General features: G+C 35.6%; 1 protein-coding gene and 1 non-coding gene across 3 annotated transcripts; one reads left to right on the top strand and one right to left on the bottom strand.

Annotated features, from left to right (window-relative positions):
- The first annotated feature begins 846 nt into the window (after window positions 1–846).
- Window positions 847–954, top strand: LOC112752178 (small nucleolar RNA R71). The gene has a single exon (XR_003176625.1). It is a non-coding gene; the product is annotated as a small nucleolar RNA R71 (small nucleolar RNA).
- Window positions 955–4,348: 3,394 nt separating this feature from the next.
- LOC112750656 (pentatricopeptide repeat-containing protein At4g04790, mitochondrial) lies at window positions 4,349–11,902 on the bottom strand. 2 transcript variants are annotated; one of them, XM_029293181.2, is made up of 11 exons: window positions 11,656–11,902; window positions 11,461–11,508; window positions 11,251–11,322; window positions 10,219–10,398; window positions 9,688–9,752; window positions 8,777–8,884; window positions 8,244–8,357; window positions 7,083–7,178; window positions 6,828–6,926; window positions 5,605–6,520; window positions 4,349–5,002 (listed from the first exon to the last, which is right to left on the bottom strand). In XM_029293181.2, exons 1-10 carry the CDS (start codon window positions 11,798–11,800, stop codon window positions 6,287–6,289), a joined length of 1,161 nt encoding a protein of 386 aa, XP_029149014.1. In that variant the 5' UTR covers window positions 11,801–11,902; the 3' UTR covers window positions 4,349–5,002; window positions 5,605–6,286. The 2 variants fall into 2 exon arrangements, with proteins under 2 accessions (XP_029149014.1, XP_029149015.1); XM_029293182.2 differs by lacking the exon at window positions 8,777–8,884 and having other exon boundaries at window positions 11,656–11,891.
- Between the last annotated feature and the right edge of the window lie 9,134 nt (window positions 11,903–21,036).

The raw sequence follows: 21,036 nt of genomic DNA, 5'->3' as shown, positions 1-21,036 counted from the left end.
GGGAAGCTCCTTATTGGTCACTGGACGTCCCAGGAGGTCTTCCTCCTTGGGATTCATGTCCTCTCCTCTCCTCATAGGTTCGGCCATGATGGTTATGTCAATGGCCTTGCACTCTCCTTTTGGATTTCCTTCTGTATTGCTTGGGAGAGTACTAGGAGGGATTTCAGTGATCTTCTTACTCAGCTGGCCCACTTGTGCTTCCAAATTTCTAATGGAAGACCTTGTTTCATTCATGAAACTTACAGTGGCCTTGGACAGATCAAAGACTAAGTTTTCCAAATTAGAGGTATTTTGTTCAGAATTCTCTGTCTGTTGCTGAGTGGATGATGGAAAAGGTTTGCTATTGCTAAACCTGTTTCTTCCACCATTATTAAAGCCTTGTTGAGGCTTTTGATCCTTCCATGAGAAATTTGGATGATTTCTCCATGATGAGTTATAGGTGTTTCCATAAGGTTCACCTAAGTAATTCACCTCTGCTATTGCAGGGTTTTCAGGATCATAAGCTTCTTCTTCATAAGAAGCCTCTTGAGTACTGTTGGATGCAGCTTGCATTCCATTCAGACTCTGAGAAATCATATTGACTTGCTGAGTCAATATTTTGTTCTGAGCCAATATGGCATTCAGAGTATCAATCTCAAGAACTCCCTTCTTCGTAGGCGTCTCATTATTCACAGGATTCCTTTCAGAAGTGTACATGAACTGGTTATTTGCAACCATGTCAATGAGTTCTTGAGCTTCTGCAGGCATTTTCTTCAGGTGAATGGATCCACCTGCAGAGGTATCCAATGACATCTTAGATAACTCAGACAGACCATCATAGAATATATCCAGGATGGTCCATTCTGAAAGCATGTCAGAAGGACACTTTTTGGTCAGTCTTTTGTATCTCTCCCAAGCTTCATAGATGGATTCACCTTCTTTCTGTCTGAAGGTTTGAACATCCACTCTAAGCTTGCTCAGCTTTTGAGGAGGAAAGAACTTGGCTAAGAAAGCCTTGACCAGCTTATCCCAAGAGTTCAGGCTGTCTTTGGGTTGAGAGTCCAACCACACTCTAGCTCTATCTCTTACAGCAAAAGGAAAAAGCATGAGCCTGTAGACTTTAGGATCTACTCCATTAGTCTTAACAGTATCACATATCTGCAAGAGCTCAGTTAAGAACTGAAAAGGATCTTCAGATGGAAGTCCATGAAACTTGCAGTTCTGCTGCATCAGAGAAACTAATTGAGGTTTCAGCTCAAAGTTGTTTACTCCAATGACAGGAATAGAGATGCTTCTTCCATGTAAATTGGAATTAGGTGCAGTAAAGTCACCAAGCATCCTCCTTGCATTATTATTATTTTCGGCTGCCATCTCCTCTTCCTGTTCGAAAATTTCTGAAAGGTTATCTCTGGATTGTTGTAATTTAGCTTCTCTTAGTTTTCTCTTCAGAGTCCTTTCAGGTTCTGGATCAGCTTCAACAAGAATGTCTTTTTCTCTGTCCCTGCTCATAAGAAAGAGGAGAGAAAAAGAAAAGAAGAGGAATCCTCTATGTCACAGTAAAGAGGTTCCTTATTGTTAGTAGAAGAAAAGAAGGAGAAAAATCTGAACTCAGAGAGAGAGAGGGTTCGGATTTTTGGTGATGTGAGGAAGAGATGTTAGTAGATGAATAAATAAATAGAAGGGGATGAGAGAGAAGGAATTTTCGAAAATAATTTTTGAAAAAGAGTTAGTGATTTTTGAAAATAGTTTTTGAAAAATGTTAGTAATTTTCGAAAATTAAGATTTAAAAATTAAAATAATTAGTTAATTAAAAAGAGATTTTTGGAAAAGAGGGAAGATATTTTCGAAAATTAGAGAGAGAGAGTTAGTTAGGTGGTTTTGAAAAAGATAAGAAACAAACAAAAAGTTAGTTAGTTAGTTGAAACAAATTTTGAAAAGATAAGAAGTTAGGAAGTTAGAAAAGATATTTTGAAATCAAATTTTTGAAAAAGATAAGATGAGAAGATATTTTTGAAAAGATATGATAGAAATTAGTTTTGAAAAAGATTTGAATTTTTTTTTAAAATCTCAATTAATGACTTGATTCACAAGAAATCACAAAACATGATTCTAGAACTTAAAGTTTGAATCTTTCTTAGCAAGCAAGTAACAAACTTGAAATTTTTGAATCAAAACATTAATTGATGATGTTATTTTCGAAAATTATGTGATAAAGATAAGAAAAAGATTTTTGAAAAATATTTTTGGAATTTTCGAAAATAACTAAGAAATTTGAAAAAGATTTGATTTTTGAAAAAGATTTTGAAAAAGATAAGATTTTTTTTTTAAAATGAAAATTTGATTTGACTCATAAAAACAACTTGATTTTTAAAAATTTTTGAAAAAGTCAACTCAAATTTTCGAATTTGATGAGAGAAAAAGGGAAAGATATTTTTTTTATTTTTGAATTTTTAATGATGAGAGAGGAAAACATGAAAATTATGCAATGCATGAGAATTTTAGATCAAAACATGTGATGCATGCAAGAATGCTATGAATGTCAAGATGAACACCAAGAACACTATGAAGATCATGATGAACACCAAGAACATATTTTTGAAAAATTTTTAATGCAAGGAAAACATGCAAGACACCAAACTTAGAATTCTTTAATGCTTAGACACTAAGAATTCAAGAATGCATATGAAAAATAAGAAAAGACACAAAACATGCAAATGCAAAGATCAAACAAGAAGACTTACCAAGAACAACTTGAAGATCATGAAGAACACTATGAATGCATGATTATTTTCGAAAAATGCAAGATGCACATGCAATTGACACCAAACTTATAACATAACTCAAGACTCAAACAAGAAACACAAAAAAATATTTTTGATTTTTATGATTTTTTAAATTTTTTTGGATTTTTACTTTATATTTTTCGAAAATTATTTAGAAAGAAAGAAAAATAAGGATTCCAAAATTTTTAATATGAATTCCAGGAATCTTGCATTCTTAATTTAAAGCTTCAGTCCAGGAATTAGACATGGCTCACTAGCCAGCCAAGCTTTCAATGAAAGCTCCGGTCCAAAACACTAGACATGGCCAATGGCCAGCCAAGCTTCAGCAAACATAGATACCTCTCATGTATACAACAGCTGATATTTCATCCAACTTCATATACTTGTGAGTGGAAGCCTCAGTCCAAAAGAATTTAGACATGGCTTTACAGCCAGCCAGGCTTCACATGCTTCATGAAACACTAGAATTCATTCTTAAAAATTCTGAAGAGAAATATATTTTTGAAAACATTTTTTTTCGAAAACAGGTGAGAAAATTTTGAAATATTTTTGAAAATTTTTTGAAAAGAAAACGAAAAGAAGGTTACCTAATCTGAGCAACAAGATGAACCGTCAGTTGTTCAAACTCAAACAATCCCCGGCAACGGCGCCAAAAACTTGGTATGCGAAATTGCTACTCATGTTGTGAATTGTTGTTCGAAATTGATTCCCTGGCAATGGCACCAAAAACGGATGCACAGGACCATGGTCTAAACATATTTTCACAACTTCGCATAACTAACCAGCAAGTGCACTGGGTCGTCCAAGTAATACCTTACGTGAGTAAGGGTCGAATCCCACGGAGATTGTCGGTATGAAGCAAGCTATGGTCACCTTGTAAATCGCAGTCAGGCGGATATAAAACAGTAATGGGTTTTCGAACTTAATAAATAAAAGAAGGGATAGAAATACTTATGTAAATCATTGGTGAGAGTTTCAGATAAGTGAATAGAGATGCTTTTGTTCCTCTGAACCTCTGCTTTCCTGCTATCTTCATCCAATCAGTCTTACTCCTTTCCATGGCTGGCTTTATGTGATACATCACCATTGTCAATGGCTACTTTCGGTCTTCTCTTGGGAAAATGATCCAAATGCCCTGTCACGGCACGGCTAATCGTCTGGAGGCATCACCCTTGTCAATGGCTTCATCTTATCCTCTCAGTGAAAATGGTCAACGCACCCTGTCACGGCACGGCTATTCATCTGTCGGTTCTCGATCATGCTGGAATAGGATTTACTATCCTTTTGCGTTTGTCACTAACGCCCAGCAATCGCGAGTTTGGAGCTCGTCACAGTCATTCATTCATTGAATCCTACTTGGAATACCACAGACAAGGTTTAGACTTTCTGGATTCTCTTGAATGCCGCCATCATTCTAGCTTACACCACGAAGATTCTGATTAAGAGATCTAAGAGATACTCATTCAGTCGAAGGTAGAACGGAAGTGGTTGTCAGGCACGCATTCATAGGGAATGATGATGATTGTTACGTTCATCACATTCAGATTGAAGTACGAATGAATATCTTAGAAGCGAAACAAGATAAATTGAATAGAAAATAGTAGTACTTTGCATTAATCTTTGAGGAACAGCAGAGCTCCACACCTTAATCTATGGAGTGTAGAAACTCTACCGTTAAAAATACATAAGTGAAAGTCCAGGCATGGCCGAGAGGCCAGCCCTCAAACGTGATCTAAGATAGCATACAACTGATCAAAGATACCTAATACAATAGTAAAAGGTCCTATTTATAATAAACTAGCTACTAGGGTTTACAAAAGTAAGTAATTGATGCATAAATCCACTTCCGGGGCCCACTTGGTGTGTGCTTGGGCTGAGCTTGAGTGTTGCACGTGTAGAGGTCCTTCTTGGAGTTGAACGCCAGCTTTTGTGCCAGTTTGGGCGTTCAACTCTGGTTTTGGCTCCTTTTCTGGCGCTGGACGCCAGATTTGGGCAGAAAACTGGCGTTGAACGCCAGTTTGCGTCGTCTATTCTTGGCCAAAGTATGGACTATTATACATTGCTGGAAAGCCCTGGATGTCTACTTTCCAACACAATTGGAAGTGCGCCATTTCGAGTTCTGTAGCTCCAGAAAATCCACTTTGAGTGCAGGGAGGTCAGAATCCAACAGCATCAGCAGTCTTTCTTCAACCTCTGAATCTGATTTTTGCTCAAGTCCCTCAATTTCAGCCAGAAAATACCTGAAATCACAGAAAAATACACAAACTCATAGTAAAGTCCAGAAATGTGAATTTAACATAAAAACTAATGAAAACATCCCTAAAAGTAACTAGATACTACTAAAAACATACTAAAAACAATGTCAAAAAGCGTATAAATTATCCGCTCATCAGCCACCCAATGCCACCAGTCAAGGTACTCTGCGGATGGACCTGGATCAACAACTCTCTAGATTCTAAGAATGGAATCAACCCTATTATTCCAATGTAGAAGCCACGTCTGATAATAAGTGGAAAACCATCGATCTCCACCTCTACCATCCTTCGCATGGAGCCAGTCTATGTTCAGAGCTGGCTAAGGTATATGATGTATGTCACCAAGCTGCAATGCCACTCTATTAACTCGATGCCACTCAATCATGGCAAAATAGATCAAGCTCATGGCCATCCGCCGTAACCTACAGTGCTCCTCGGCAAGTATCTTTGGATGAACCACAGCTACTACCTCAGCAGTAGAATAAGGCTCCCACAAAAATTGTTAAGGACAATATAAGATTAGAAAACACCATAAAAAGAACCTTGTAAACTATGTATGCTACAAATGTCAAACCTAAATAACTTACGTGTTGATCACGCAATCTGTCCAAAGCAAGACGCATTTGAATAATTCTTTGCTCCTTGGCATCAGAGGTTGGTAGATACGTTGCCCACCTACAATTCACTCGTTATTAGCAGTGCATAAAGAAGGATACTACATTGAAATAAACATGTATGACATGCAAAATATTAAAATTATCTGGATGCCAGTGGAAAACTAAATATGTCAAATCCGTTCGGCCTCAACATGGGGAACTGCCAGAAAATCCAATACTGCAGTAGATGAAGTGGTCTGGCTAAATTAGTAACATTTCTATTGGCGACCCGACACATGGATCTATACAACCAGGCCAGTGTAGTTGAGCCCCAGCCATGATTGCCCAACTCATCAAGCCTCACTACAAATGGCAACCACCAAAGGTGAACCCGATTCACATTCTTGTCACCAAAAAACTGAGTGGATAGTAGCATCATAATGTAAGCACGAGCGTATATACGTATCGTTTCCTCATTCGCATCGGCTGGGAGTGCTCTAAACCTCTCATGGAACCATGTGAAATGGATCGTCATCTGCTTGACCTTATTCGGCATCGGTAGCTTGCTGAATAACTTTTGAAACCACTCCCACGCTGGTCTCCCATCGTCCATGAACTGTTCGAAGTCAGTGAGGCACCCACTAACAGCCTCCTCATCAACGGGCAACCCCAACTAATATGCCACATTCTGCAACATGATGGTGCACTCTCCAAACGGCATGTGGAAGGTGTGCGTCTTAAGACACCACCTCTCAATAAATGCACTCACCAGAGGCTCATCCACATAAAACCAATGAGTGTTCAGCCTAGTAAAGTGATACAAGCGAGCGATTTCCAAATAAGATATGATCCGCTCATGTAGAGGCATATTTTGTTGTCTCCTAATACTATAAATACACTTAGTCGACTGCATCATACAAAAAAATTAAATTAGTAATAATCAAATTTTAGCAGAAAAAAGACTAACACCTAAATTATTTATAAATGAAATAATTCACAGATAAAAGACTAACACATAAATTAACAAAAAAATTAAATTAGTACTAATCAAATTTTAACAGAAAATAGATTAGGACCTAAATTATTTATGAATTAAATAATTCACAGATAAAAGACTAACACATAAATTAACAAAAAAAAAAAGCATTCCAATCTCATTGCAAAACCACAAAAAGCATATTAAGTATAGAACAGAGGCATTAAAGAAACATCACCTCTCTAAAACATTCTGCCATTATGGTATTGTACATGCTAGCTGATGGTTTCAAATTCAGTTCCCCCATTTCATCGAGCTTTCTATATGCACCTTCAAGCTGTATTATGAAATAAAATAACATCAACAGCATTCTAAATTTCACTGCAACTCACTAAAATACAGCTACAGTGGATACTTAGCAAGATGAAGCTAAAATCAGTAAAAGACTGGTGAACAATAAGCACAAGAATGAAAATGAATGGGTACAACTTACGTCTTTCATCTTCAAGAACAAGTCTATCATACATCTAAATGTCTTATCATTTGTCTCCAGATTGTACTGGCGTATTGTAGAGAAGATCCGATGAACCTTTATTTGAGAATACACCAAAGAATAAAACAAACTACATGTGAGAACAGTAAACTATCCAAGATGTTATAGAATAATTGATTCCAGCTCTACATATATTGCTTACTGACAGGAACTGAGATCTAGCAGAAAATAGGGGATTTTATTGATGAACTAGGGATTGTAAATCACAACCCCTTATTGAAATACACTGTTGGGTCTAACCAACTCTGGAGAGAATTTTCTTCTCCTGAACTAACAAACTGAACAGAATTTTCTAATTGACTAAAAATTAACTAACCCCTAGTATTTCATAGGCAGCAGCTAGGCCTAGCACTACTGCTCCTAAACCTGCTAAACTAGTTTAAAAGGGACAAACAAACCTGTTTCTATCACTTACCTTTCATTTTTATTAAAAAAGAGAAAAATTAATGAGAAGAGATGAATGCAAAAAGAATGGAGGTGCAAAATAATTTCAAATTGAAGCATCCTTACTTAATGGCAAGAGAACAAAAGAAAAATTATGTCACTGTTTTTTTCCAAAAGGTAAAGGCGGGTAGAGCAAGCTATGTCATCCAAAAGATGAGCTGGTCAATTCTAAGCAACCTCTCTGCACTAGACAATTGCAAGAAAGACAAAATTTGTGATATAGAGCATAGAGACAAAAGTATTCTTGGATCTTCACCTAATATACTAAGCTTTTAAGTCTACTGATTCCTTGACATGATATTAGAACTTCATGGCCAAGAGGAAAAGAATCCAATTAATGCCAATATAAATTTTAAGATAAAATGGTGAAGACTGAAGAGGCTATATTTCACCTTCCCTTCAAGCTTGAATAAGAACATATACTGCAGGACCGGAAGAAGATAGAGTAATTACTTATTATTATGATCTTTACTGGATCTTCACTTTACAGTAACATCAAAACTTTCTAAGTCAAAGATATAGACATAACACAACAAAGCAATAAGCTTAAAGGTCAAAAGTTTACATCCATCGGAGAAAATCGATGGAACATGTAAAAACACAAATTATGAGAGAATGAAGAAAGAAGAGAGTGATTACATGGATGATGGGTCATACCAAATTATATTCAGATGTTTCCTCACAAGTTTGTAATATGGACTGTAACATCTCATTTGATAAAGTCAAGCCCTCTTCACACATTTCATCAACAATATCAAGAGCTACACGCACCTGCATTAGAAACAAAAATCACTAATCTCCAAAATTCACTCGAGAGAAATTGACACATCATGGACTTTTATTGTGAATTTGCATATTGGATAAGATAATGAAAAGAGGAATTATGCCAATCACAGAAGAGGAAAGTACCATCAATGTCATTATGATCACTATAATAGAAAAAAGTGCTTAAGAATTTACTTGTTTCTGTGAATATATGTTTCTTTCCATTAAATAAAAATATATATTTTAAGATAAGTAACATGGCCACACTATGTTTGTCAACCTCTAAATGGTAAAGATATGGGATGGGTGCACTTTCAATGGCTTGTGTTTTTGGAGATGACATATTGACACTTTTCTTATTTTTTATTTCATTCTGGACTTTCTAATTTCCTCTTACAGAAAGTGCAAAAATCATATGGTCATACCTCGCGCAATGTACAGCTATGTAAAATTAGCTTCTCATATGATGAGGATGAAGGTGACACTTCAAGTGTTTGGTGCAAATCCTTGAATTTTGTAATGACATTCTCAATCTTCACAATACCAACAATAAATATGAGAATGCACACAAACACACATAAAAGTCCATAACAATAACTACAACGTACAATTATTATGCCAAATGTTCACAAAAAAGCACTAGTACCACCTTATCATTGTGTTCAAAAATGCACATGCAATTATGGAGTGTTTAATATACAAACACAATGAAGTAAAATCTCACAACAGTTACGAAGGAATTGCTAAATAGAACAAGGGGGAATTATTAAATAAAATGCAGCCTCGAATGTCTCCAAAATAAATCTACAGTAAAAGCCACTTTGAAGAAGTTTATTCCATACACCAAATTTGCATAAAATCAACCTAGAATGAAATAAAAAAATTAACAAGAATGAAAGGAAAAAGATAAAGAACCATGTCCAGCAAAGTAAATGAAGAGCTATAATTACTAATTTATTGTAAATACCATGTTGGCTTCTAACCATAGCTGAGGTGTGAGTATCAACTCTCAATCATAATCTTTGTTAGTTCAAAAACATACAAATTCTACTTATAGCAGTGTATAATAGGCTAAAAGCCTATAAATGCCTCTGTGTGGAGTTCCATTTTTATTGACAATTAAAAATAAGTTGACAAAAAAAAATCATAACTTAGGTATGCTAAAAGAAATTTAAATGGGTTTCATAAAAGTTCTATCATCACTGCAATCTGAAGTATCATGAAAATGTAAAAATGGCGATATATTTTTAGAGAAAGAAAAATGGATGAAGGAAAGCGCTTGATGGTATCATGGACTTGAGGAAATTATCAATGACATATGCAAGAATTTTCTTACCGATAAATTTGGGATGCTAACAGCATAACTTGCAATGAAGTTTGTAATATTATTTGTTTCATAATCTGCAATGCATAAGAATCTCAGTACAAGATATACACCAATTAAGATTTATAGAGGAATTCAATCCTCAATTCTTCAGCAGAATCACAATATGACTTAGATAATTGGTGTTATATTAAAAAAACCCGATATTCAGTACATTAATAATTGACAAAGAAAAAAGAAACCTGCAATCTTAATATATGTCCATTTATACATATAATGCTTGGGATTTTGTTCCTCTAGAGTACCTTGTGTAATATAAAGGGTAAAATGCAGAATGTATGAAACACTTAAGAGGCTATAGTTTTGCAGTTTTGACCCCCTATACTTTAGAGGAGCCAAATTCGAAAGACTTAAGTAACATAATTCAAGAGATACAACAGCTATATCATATGCAATTTGTTTTCCTTTTTTGCAAGCAGAAACATTGTTTGATGTCTAACAAAATCCAAATAGGTGATGAGAAGATAAATATTGTAATCATACCACTTGTTTTGAAGTCTAAAAGGAAGTTCTCCGCAACAGGTTCCAATTGATGCCTTCCTAATGCCTGAAATATCTTTTCTACAGATTCTACAGATGAAAGCTTTTTTATGTTTATGATTTCCAATAGCTCCAATATCTCCTTCTTCCGCTCACTCTCACAAAGAGCCAATAAATAATTTTCTGCAACATAAGTTGAATAAAGTAAGATTCCATTTTAAGGTGCTACACAAAACATAATTTTCTATCATTATTGAACAACGATGTGTAGAACCAGCAGCGACACCTTGTCACTTAACTTCATTTCTGCAATAATTGACCACTGACCATGTCACTTAAAATTCACAGTCTCATTAAATGAAACTGCATATGTCAACATCTGCTACAGATAATCCAAAGCTAGATGTTTGAACACAACTTCTATGAAACAAATTATGACAAACCAATGCTATGAGGGAGAAAAGCATATGCACCCACCTCATAAATCAGAAATTTCTTCACCATCATTCTCTGTAATGAGATTACAGATTTCTTGAATCTTTTCTTCATTATTAACTCTTAACCACAACATCATTTTGTAGTAACCGAGTCTGGTAATTAAACTGGCATTCTGGTCTTTGATAGCATCACAGAAAAAATGAAACTCTTCAACCATACACATGTCAATAGTATACAAAAGAAGTGGACGATATGATTGCTCTTCTAGCTGAAATCCTCGTTCACCCATCAATTTAAAAAGATGGAAAACCTTCCCCAACTCTTCTATCACTATGTCTTCGTCACTACTTTCCCTAGCCTTTTCTATGCACATTTCTATCAGTGCGTTGTACCTTTTGATCCTTGGATCTCGTCCAACTTTACCAAACAATGCAATGGTAGCCTCCGGCCCAAGTACCTTTGCACAAATTCTAACCAACTTATTAAAACGGTTCTCTTGGGAAAATTCAAACAAGTGTCTCTGTTTCTTTTTGCGAGAATGTCCTTTCCGTTGTAACAATAAATTATTGTTATATATGTTTGAGAGCCATGATATACCTGGCTGACTTTGGGACTCTTTTGCATTATCATTTCTCTTAGACATGGGTTTCTTCACCGAGATACTATCACCTGACAGTACGAAACAATACAACAAATAACCTTTTAAGAAAGAGAAAAAGAGAAGACAAGCTCAGCACTTGAACAATACACCAATTAACCGATAACATACATTCTTAGTTTCTCCCAGGAATTTCATCAAACACTTACCGTAGTAAATAGAAGAAATCTTCTTAAACGCCACATTAGAAGAATCATCTGTACCAAAATATTCACAAACACAAAAAACAAATTTGAGACTGAAAAAACACTACCCATAAACGAAATCCGCAACAAAACTCTAAATTTAGCTCATTCAGCTTCAGAAAACACAACACCCCGAAAAACAAAAGAGTGCAGAATTACCTGAAGCAGGGGATTGTTTAAGTTTGAGGCTTGCGAGTGTAGAATCTCCATCGAATTCCGAAAAGAAGGAAGAGTATGCAGCAGAACGTGAACGTGAACTGAATCGGGTTAGATTTCTAACGTAGGAGAAGTATGAATGGCGCATTTTTTTCACAGCACTTTTGAACGAACACGGACAAATGGAAATTGTGCTTCTTGTCGTAGTGAAGAGAACAAAATCAAGCAGTAATAGAATTTTTGGTAATTTCCATCAAATTCTCTAATTTATTATTTATCAATAGTAATACTCCAATGCAATTTCTAAAAAATTTATTGTTGAATATTTTAGTTGCAACAAAATTTAATTATTAAATTAGTTTTTGAACTTTTAGATAAATTAATTTTATATCATATTTCGCTTTAAAAAAATAAACAAAAATTATAATTTTTTAAATAAATAAAATAAATATTTTATTTTTCAAAATATACAATTTGTAGCATTTTTATCAAAATGGACGGTATCTCTTATCTCATTTACAGTATAAATGAAATAAGAGTGTACGTATCTCGTTTATACTATAAATGAGATAAGGGCGTGATGAATAAATAGAAACAAGTTTTTAATTAAAAAATAAAATTTTAATTAGTTAATATTAGTAATTTTTTATTGTAAAATTATTTCTTAAAAAAATTTGATCTTTTAAAAGAATTAGTGTCTAAAATTAGGATTATGAATTTTTAATTTTGGATATAAAATTTAGAATTTAGGATAAAAAATAATTTAAAAAATTTGTTGATATTATTGAGTAAAAGAATTAACTCTTTAATTAAATTCATTTCATTAACATGTCTCTCTTCGATAAACCTTTCATGAACAATCTACTCTTACAATGCTCATTAGTCACACTTTTTCCCCCTCAAACTATCTTTATCCTCTCTCCGAAAAATTTTTATTTGTTAAATACTTAGTTTTTAATAATTTTTATTTAACAAACTAGTTTTTAAATTTTTATTTCTCAGAAAATCGATATTTACTTAAATTTTTTTATACATAAATCAACTAATTTAAAAAAATAGAGAACTTTTAGGAGCTTTTATATATATTTTTAAAATAATAATAATAATTGATATGACCGTTATAACTCGTCCTTAACGCTATAACTCGGCAGTATACGTTATAAATTAGATTAGTTATGTGATATGGCCGTTATAACTCATCTTTAATGTTATAACTTGGCAGTATACGTTATAGATCAGTTATCAATAATGGACATCAAAAAAATATTATAATGCCCTAATATGCTATTACTCTCTATTAATGCGAATGTTTGAGAGTATAACTGCCGATGCTTCATCCCAAAATATAAAAGGGAGGTAAAACGTTTATTTTACACATTGCATTCTGCAAAGCTTATCACTCACTTACTTACTTGAGCGTCGGAGTGCCTTTTACAGGTATCTACCCCCTTATTCTCTCATTGCCGACGTATACCTCATCCTAACGGAAAGCATACAAGTATTCACCGGCGAACAAGCTATACACCTGTCAACCTCTACAAGAACAATTGGCGCCGTTTATGGGGACTCGAAATAAAAACCCTTCTTTCTATAGGTCCCAAAACTCCCATACTTGCTCGTTGCTGACTTACCTCCTCCCACACCATCCGAGCTTCTTCAAATGGTAACGGAGTTACAATAGGCTACTCAGCGCATGGCAGAAGAAAATCAACGAATGTCAAATCAAATAGTCGAGCTAACCAATGTTCGGATTGAAAATAATGACAATGAGCATCCAGAAGACGAAGAAGAACATTCTAATCCAACGCATATCTCGAAAACTCAACAACCAGAGGAAAACCAACAAAATAATGACGAGGACGAATTGGACAACGTTGTTAGTCCATTCATGGCCGATGTTATGAATTTCAAACTGCCTAAGAACTTCACCTTACCGCTCACATTGACTCCCTACGATGGCTTGGGAGACCCAAAAAAACACATCAAGAAATTCCGATCTATGATGAATTGATGATCGTAAACGGTGCTTCTGATCCTATTTTATGTCGTTGTTTTCCTACCATTTTAGACAACCCTGCACTTGATTGGTTTTCATCTTTGCCTACAGATTCAATTTCACGCTTTCAGGAGCTCGCCAAGCAATTCGAAGATCAGTTCACTGCATCTTCCATCTATTTACATGATTCCGACTATTTAAATACCATAAAGCAACAGCAGCACGAAAGTTTAAAGGACTATATCACTCATTTCACCAAAGTGGCAATGAGAATTCCAAATCTCTACCCCAAGGTGTACCTGCATGCTATATAGAGTGGACTCCGCCCAGGAAACTTCCAAAAAACCCTCACAGTGGCCAAACCTAAAACCTTGTCCAAGTTCTGCGAAAAGGCTAAAGGCCAAATGGAAATTGAAGAGCTACGCCAAGCTCGGAAATCCAAGAAAAATCAAAACAGTAAGGACAACAACAAAGCTCGGGCCAACAAGAAACCCTTTGAATCTATAGATGGTACAATGCTACCTAAGTCTTGGAATATTTATTCTTTAAAGCAATATTATAGCTAAAAGACAGGGACAAACTTGTACTCTTTTTCCTACTCACAAGATTTTTTTCAAAAAGAGTTTTGCTTTGAGAGATTTTAACGAGGCAAGCCTACCTGCACCTTTATAAACAAAGGTCGTATAATAAATCATTATGGCCCGAAAAAAGGCCGATCTATATCTATTATCTCTGTTTTTCGATCTATATCTATTATCTCTATTTTTCGATCTATATCTATTATCCCTATTTTAGTTTTCCGATCTATATCTATTATCCAATTTTTCGATCTATATCTATTATCCCTGTTTTCCAATCTATATTTATTATTTCTATTTTCAAATCTATATCAATCATTACCAAATCTATTCAGATCGATATCAATTATTATCAAATCTATTCAGATCTATATCCATCATTATCCGATCTATATAAATTATTATCGGATTTATATCAATTATTATCAGATTTATATCAATCATTGTCAAATCTGTATCAACTATCATCAGATCTATATCAACTATCTTCTAAAATATGACTATCAACAGTCAACAAATTCAATCAAATATCAAACAAGCACAAACACTTATCCATTCATGATGACTGTTCAACTCAAAGTCGCATCCTTTATACATGCGCAATCAAACTCAATCATTAAGCAGATCACCAAACAAAGGTGAACTAATACGATATTCTCGCCTAACCAATTCACTTCTATCAAACCCATCTCAGCAACGGGGACCAATACATCAATGGCAATCTAAAACAAGTCATTGTCTAACTCAGTTATTCAACAAAGACGAGATATTCTCTCTCTACTATTACATCCCTAACAAACATAAGGGACTAACATATCAACGGCAACTATTGCCTAAATCAAATATCAATCTATCAATTACTCAGATATCTGTCAAGTCGAATTCAAACAGTCCAAACCAAATCAAATCTCACCAACACTACCCTCATCAACAAACAGTGAACCCCGAATCCTCACATCCTCACTTACCTAGTTATAAGAGTCATGATCCTCAACTTTATATTTTTTCCCTTACCTACAATTCTTTCAGAAAAGTGAAAAGAAGAAGAAGAAACAGTGGTAGTAACACAAACTAACCTCTTTTATTCATGCCTTTAAGACTCCAAAATGCTTCAATAAGAAAGCAATGTTGCCTTTATGAATCTTTTTAGGATTCCAAACATAAAGCAAATGCCACATTTAATGAAACTATTTAATTCCATGAAAAACCCTAATCGTTGCATCTATTAAATCAACGGTTCAAAATTATATTGGAAAAACCAAAGGCACAATCAATGACAAGACTACTACACTTTTCAATATACGTTAACTTTAAATCACGTCTGTAATTCAAATTATTTTATTCTTTATTTTAATAAAGTAAGTTAATTTAGGAGTTCCATACCGATAACTCATACCGTCAAGTTATAACTAAAAAAAGCTCAACCCGCTTTATCAAAATATATCCAGGCTAAGCTTGGGGGCTGTGATATTGCTGTTATAACTCGTCCTTAATGTTATAACTCGGCAGTATACGTTATAGATCAGTTATGTGATATGACTGTTATAACTCGTCCTTAATGCTATAACTCCGCAATATAAGTTATAGATCAGTTATCAATAATGGGCACCAAAAGAAATATTGTAACCCTGATACGCTATTACTCTCCATTAATGCAAATTATTGAGAGTATAACTGTCGATGCTTCATCCCAAAATATAAAAGGGAGATAAAACGTTTATTTGACACATTGCATTCTGCAAAGCTTATTACTCACTTATTTACTTGAGTGTCGGAGTGTCTTTTGCAGGTACCCACCCCTTGTTCTCTCATTGTTGATGTATACCTCATCCTAACGGAAAGCTTACAAGTATTCACCGGCAGACGAGCTATACATCGATCAACCTCTACAAGAACAATAATTAATTTTGGAACAAATAACACAAATAAAACAATTGAAAATTATATTTACACAAATGCAATAATCTAAAACTGGTTACATCCACGTCTTAGTTCTATTCTATACAAATTGCTATTGCCTACCACGTTTTACCATTTGAACATAAACGGCGGCCCTCCTGCATCGATTTACGAAGAACACCAACTAAACATAAACCGCGGCACCCTTGTATCAGTTTATGAATAACACAAACTGGCCATAAAACGTGGAATCCCTGTAGCAATTTATGAATAACAGCAAATGCATATATACCGCGACACCCTTTAGCGATTTAGGAAGGAGAAGAACTCTGCTTAATCTGCGAGACCCCTAGCGCGGTTTATGTATAGTGGGATTATAAAATTGTGATAGCTAATGACGGATTGCATACTTGAGTGTGTGAGTTTAGTTTGGGGTTGAGGATTTGGGAGAGAATCACGCGACAGCGACACTCTGGCGAGGTGGGGTCATAGAAGAACAAAATCGTTTGTATCGATTGAACGACGTTGCTCACGTGGCTAGAAGCATCAAAGAAGAGGTTAGTTGTTTATATGTTGTTCTCTCTATATGTTAATTGTTTTTATGGTATTCCGCGTTCATATCTTTTGCCACTTTGATTAGTACCAATTTAATTTTTTTTCTTGTTAATTTATGTGTTAGTCTGTTATATGTGAATTATTTAATTCATATAATTTAGGTCCTAGTTTATTTTCTGTTAAAAATTAATTAGTACCAATTTAACTTTTTTTGGTTAATTATGTGTCAATTTTTTGTCTGTTAATTAAATAATTCATACATAATAGGTCCTAGTCTATTTTCTGTTAAAATTTGATTAGTACTATTTTATTTTATTTTTGTTAATTTATGTGTTAGTCTTTCATCTGTGAATTATTTAATTCATAAATAATTTAGGTCCTAATCTATTTTCTGTTAAAATTTGATTAGTACTAATTTAATTTTTTTGTTAATTTATGTGTTAGTCTTTTATCTGTGAATTATTTCATTTAAAAATAATTTAGGTGTTAGTCTTTTTTCTGCTAAAATTTGATTAGTACTAATTTTATTTTTTTGTATGATGCAGTCGACTAAGTGTATTTATAGTGTTAGGAGACAACAAAATATGCCTCTACATGAGCGGATCATATCTTATTTGGAAATCGCTCGCTTGTATCACTTGACTAGGCTGAACACTCATTGGTTTTATGTGGATGAGCCTCTGGTGAGTGCATTTATTGAGAGGTGGTGTCTTGAGACGCACACCTTCCACATGTCGTTTGGAGAGTGCACCATCATGTTGCAGAATGTGGCATATTAGTTGGGGTTGCCCGTTGATGAGGAGGCTGTTAGTGGGTGCCTCACTGACTTCGAACAGTTCACGGACGATGGGAGACCAGCGTAGGAGTGGTTTCAAAAGTTATTCGGCAAGCTACCGATGCCGAATAAGGTCAAGCAGATGACGATCCATTTCACATGGTTCCATGAGAGGTTCAGAGCGCTCCCAGCCGATGCGAATGAGGAAACGATACGTATATACGCTCGTGCTTACATTATGATGCTACTATCCACAGTTTTTTGGTGACAAGAATGTGAATCGGGTTCACCTTTGGTGGTTGCCGTTTGTAGTGAGGCTAGATGAGTTGGGCAATCATGGCTGGGGCTCAACTACACTGGCTTGGTTGTATAGATCCATGTGTCGGGTCGCCAATAGAAATGTTACTAATTTAGCCAGACCACTTCATCTACTGCAGTATTGGATTTTCTGGCAGTTCCCCATGTTGAAGCCGAACGGATTTGACATATTTAGTTTTCCACTGGCATCCAAGTAATTTTAATGTTTTGCACGTCATACATGTTTATTTCAATGTAGTATCCTTCTTTATGCACTGCTAATAACGAGTGAATTGTAGGTGGGCAACGTATCTACAACCTCTGATGCCAAGGAGCAAAGAATTATTCAAATGCGTCTTACTTTGGACAGATTGCGTGATCGACATAAGTTATTTAGGTTTGACATTTGTAGCATACACAATTTACAAGGTTCTTTTTATGGTGTTTTCTAATCTTATATTGTCCTTAACAATTTTTGTGGGAGCCTTATTCTACTGCTGAGGTAGTAGCTGTGGTTCATCCAAAGATACTTGCCGAGGAGCATTGTAGGTTACGGCGGGTGGTCACGAGCTTGATCTATTTTGCCATGATTGAGTGGCATCGAGTTGATAGATTGGCATTGCAGCTTGGTGACATACATCATATACCTTAGCCAGCTCTGAACATAGACTGGCTCCATGCGAAGGATGGTAGAGGTGGAGATCGATGGTTTTCCACTTATTATCAGACGTGGCTTCTACATTGGAATAATAGGGTTGATTCCATTCTTAGAATCTAGAGAGTTGTTGATCCAGGTCCATCCGCAGAGTACCTTGACTGGTGGCATTGGGTGGCGCATAGGGTTCTTTTCCCAGATGCCACATTTGATGATCCTAGGCCGATTGAAATCTCGGCAGAAGCTCATCGCTGAGGGACAACTGCGACACGTGCCAGGGTGCAAGTTCTGGACATGCCTAATAACAGGCGTGTTGAGCAGCAAAGACAAGTTGGTAGATCTTGGTTGCCCTTCTCTTGTACATCTCATATTAGGATATGGAATGACAGTGGGACCATCATATTGCAGCCAAAACCCTTCTGGAATGGGCAATGTGAACCCCATCTTATATACATTGAACACTACTCATACTGTATACATCATGAACATATGTCGCCCAGTTCAACTGCGAGTGAGTGCAGCATGCGATGACATGACAATATGAGTAATGCAAAGCCTGAAAATACCCACAATCACATGTATGATCTCTAAGTGAAACTCGATATATGCCAAGCAAGAAGTTACCAGTAGGAGTCGTCTCAGCCATGGTATACCCAAAATGATGCCTGTCGAACAAAGTGATGGTGAAGTATCTCGAATCCCTCAAGTTGCGGTCTATTGCTTTCACCAAAGCCTGTCCAGTCCTCAATTGCGCCTCTGTTGTTTGTCCTCACATAATAAATAACTCTGCAAGCCTTCCGTACATAGACTTCACCAACGATGTGACTGGGAGGTTCCTTGTATCCTTTAAGACAAAATTAATGCATTTAGAGATGTTGGTGGTCATGTGGCAAAAGCATCTCCCACTATCCTGATGCTAGGTCCACTTATCATATTTCATTCGGTTGACCCAATCACACATAACCAGATTCTCAGTCGGTATAATATCAAACCAGTAACCAAACTCCACCTCAGTCTTCGCATATGAAGCATTCACAAGTAGCTTTTTTGCATCTTGACCCTTGAAAGTCAACGAAAAGTTTGCCACCACATGACGATGTAGAATGCTCGATAAGCACGTGGAGCTAGCCAACCTCTATCAGGGGCCTCCAGCTAGCCTTGATGCCATTATGCCTGTCGGAGATAACAAGAATACCCTCTTGTAGCGTCACATGCTGTCGTAGGTTGGACAAGAAAAAAGACTACGACTCCGCATTTTCTTCCTTCACAAGTGCAAATACAACCAGTAAGATGTTCGAGTTTCCATCTTGCGTTATAGCCAGAAGCAAGGTACCCCATATTTGCCATACAAGTGAGTACTATCGATACTCACTAGTGACTTGCAATGTCGAAAGGCTTCAATGCAAGGAGGAAATGTCCAAAAAATACGTTGAAAATACACTGTAGATTCATCAACCTGATCTTCAACTCTAATCGGAGAAGTCTTCAACATAGCAATTGTGTCGACCATAGTGGATTGAACTCCAAGCATCCAACGTGACAACTCATCGTAGAACTCTTCCCAATCACTATAAATCTGTGCTATTACCTTCTACTTTTCTAGCCGAATCTTCCTGTAAGTAGGCTTGAACCCATAAGTTGCTTTTGTTGCTTCCTGCAACACCTTTATCGTAACCACAGCATCCACTCTAACCAATGGAAAGGTCCTCGCACAAATGACGTCGTAATCAAGCTGTCAGTGATTGCTTGAATCGATGTAGCTAAGCAAGTGTGCGGTCCATTATACCTTCCGACCTCCTAGGTACCTTTTCGTGCATGAAGTGAGATGTGAATCAACTACGTGCAACCTTTGCCAAATTTCTTGCATTTTTCATGGTACTTAAGATGATCAGACTCTAACATCTTATATTCAACCCCACGACGGATGCTCTAATCCTTCACAATAGGGGTGTTCAAATCCAAATCGATCCAAATTAAACCGCTCATCCAATTCGATCCAAACCGAAAACCGATTAAAATTGCACTAATTCGGATTTGATTGGATTCTATTTTTTGCAAACCGCTGGATTGGATCGGATTTCGGATCTACTTTTCATAACCGATCCAATCCAATCCAAACCGCACCATGTGCTATAATATTATTATTTTATTATTATATTTACAATTATACTTATAACATGTTCAATTTGTTATACATTTTTCTATTATTCATGTATTATTATTATTTAATAAATATTTTATGTTCAAAATGTTATTTATTTATTTATTTTAACTAACCTATAATTTTATTTCTATTGTTATGTTATCGTTAGCTTTTTAAGATATTGTTAAGACTTGTTATGTCATTGTTGATTATTTAAAATTTGATGTTGAGACTTGTTATATGTATTTAATTTTTTTATTTAAAAAAATGCAAATCCAAACCGATCCAAACCGCTTGTAATCGGATCAGATCGGATCGAATTGCCAAAAAAATTTCATCCAATCCAAACCGCACTGCACATAAATTAAGCATTCGGATCGGATGACTTTTTCCCTTAAAACCGAACCAAACCGCACCGCGAACACCCCTACTTCACAATTAATAGAACTTCTTTTCTCAATTTGAAATTCTGTAGGAGCAGTTCTA

The sequence above is a fragment of the Arachis hypogaea genome, chromosome 15 (assembly GCF_003086295.3).
Source record: "Arachis hypogaea cultivar Tifrunner chromosome 15, arahy.Tifrunner.gnm2.J5K5, whole genome shotgun sequence".
Taxonomy (NCBI): domain Eukaryota; kingdom Viridiplantae; phylum Streptophyta; class Magnoliopsida; order Fabales; family Fabaceae; genus Arachis; species Arachis hypogaea.
This window is presented reverse-complemented; position numbering and strand designations above follow the sequence as displayed.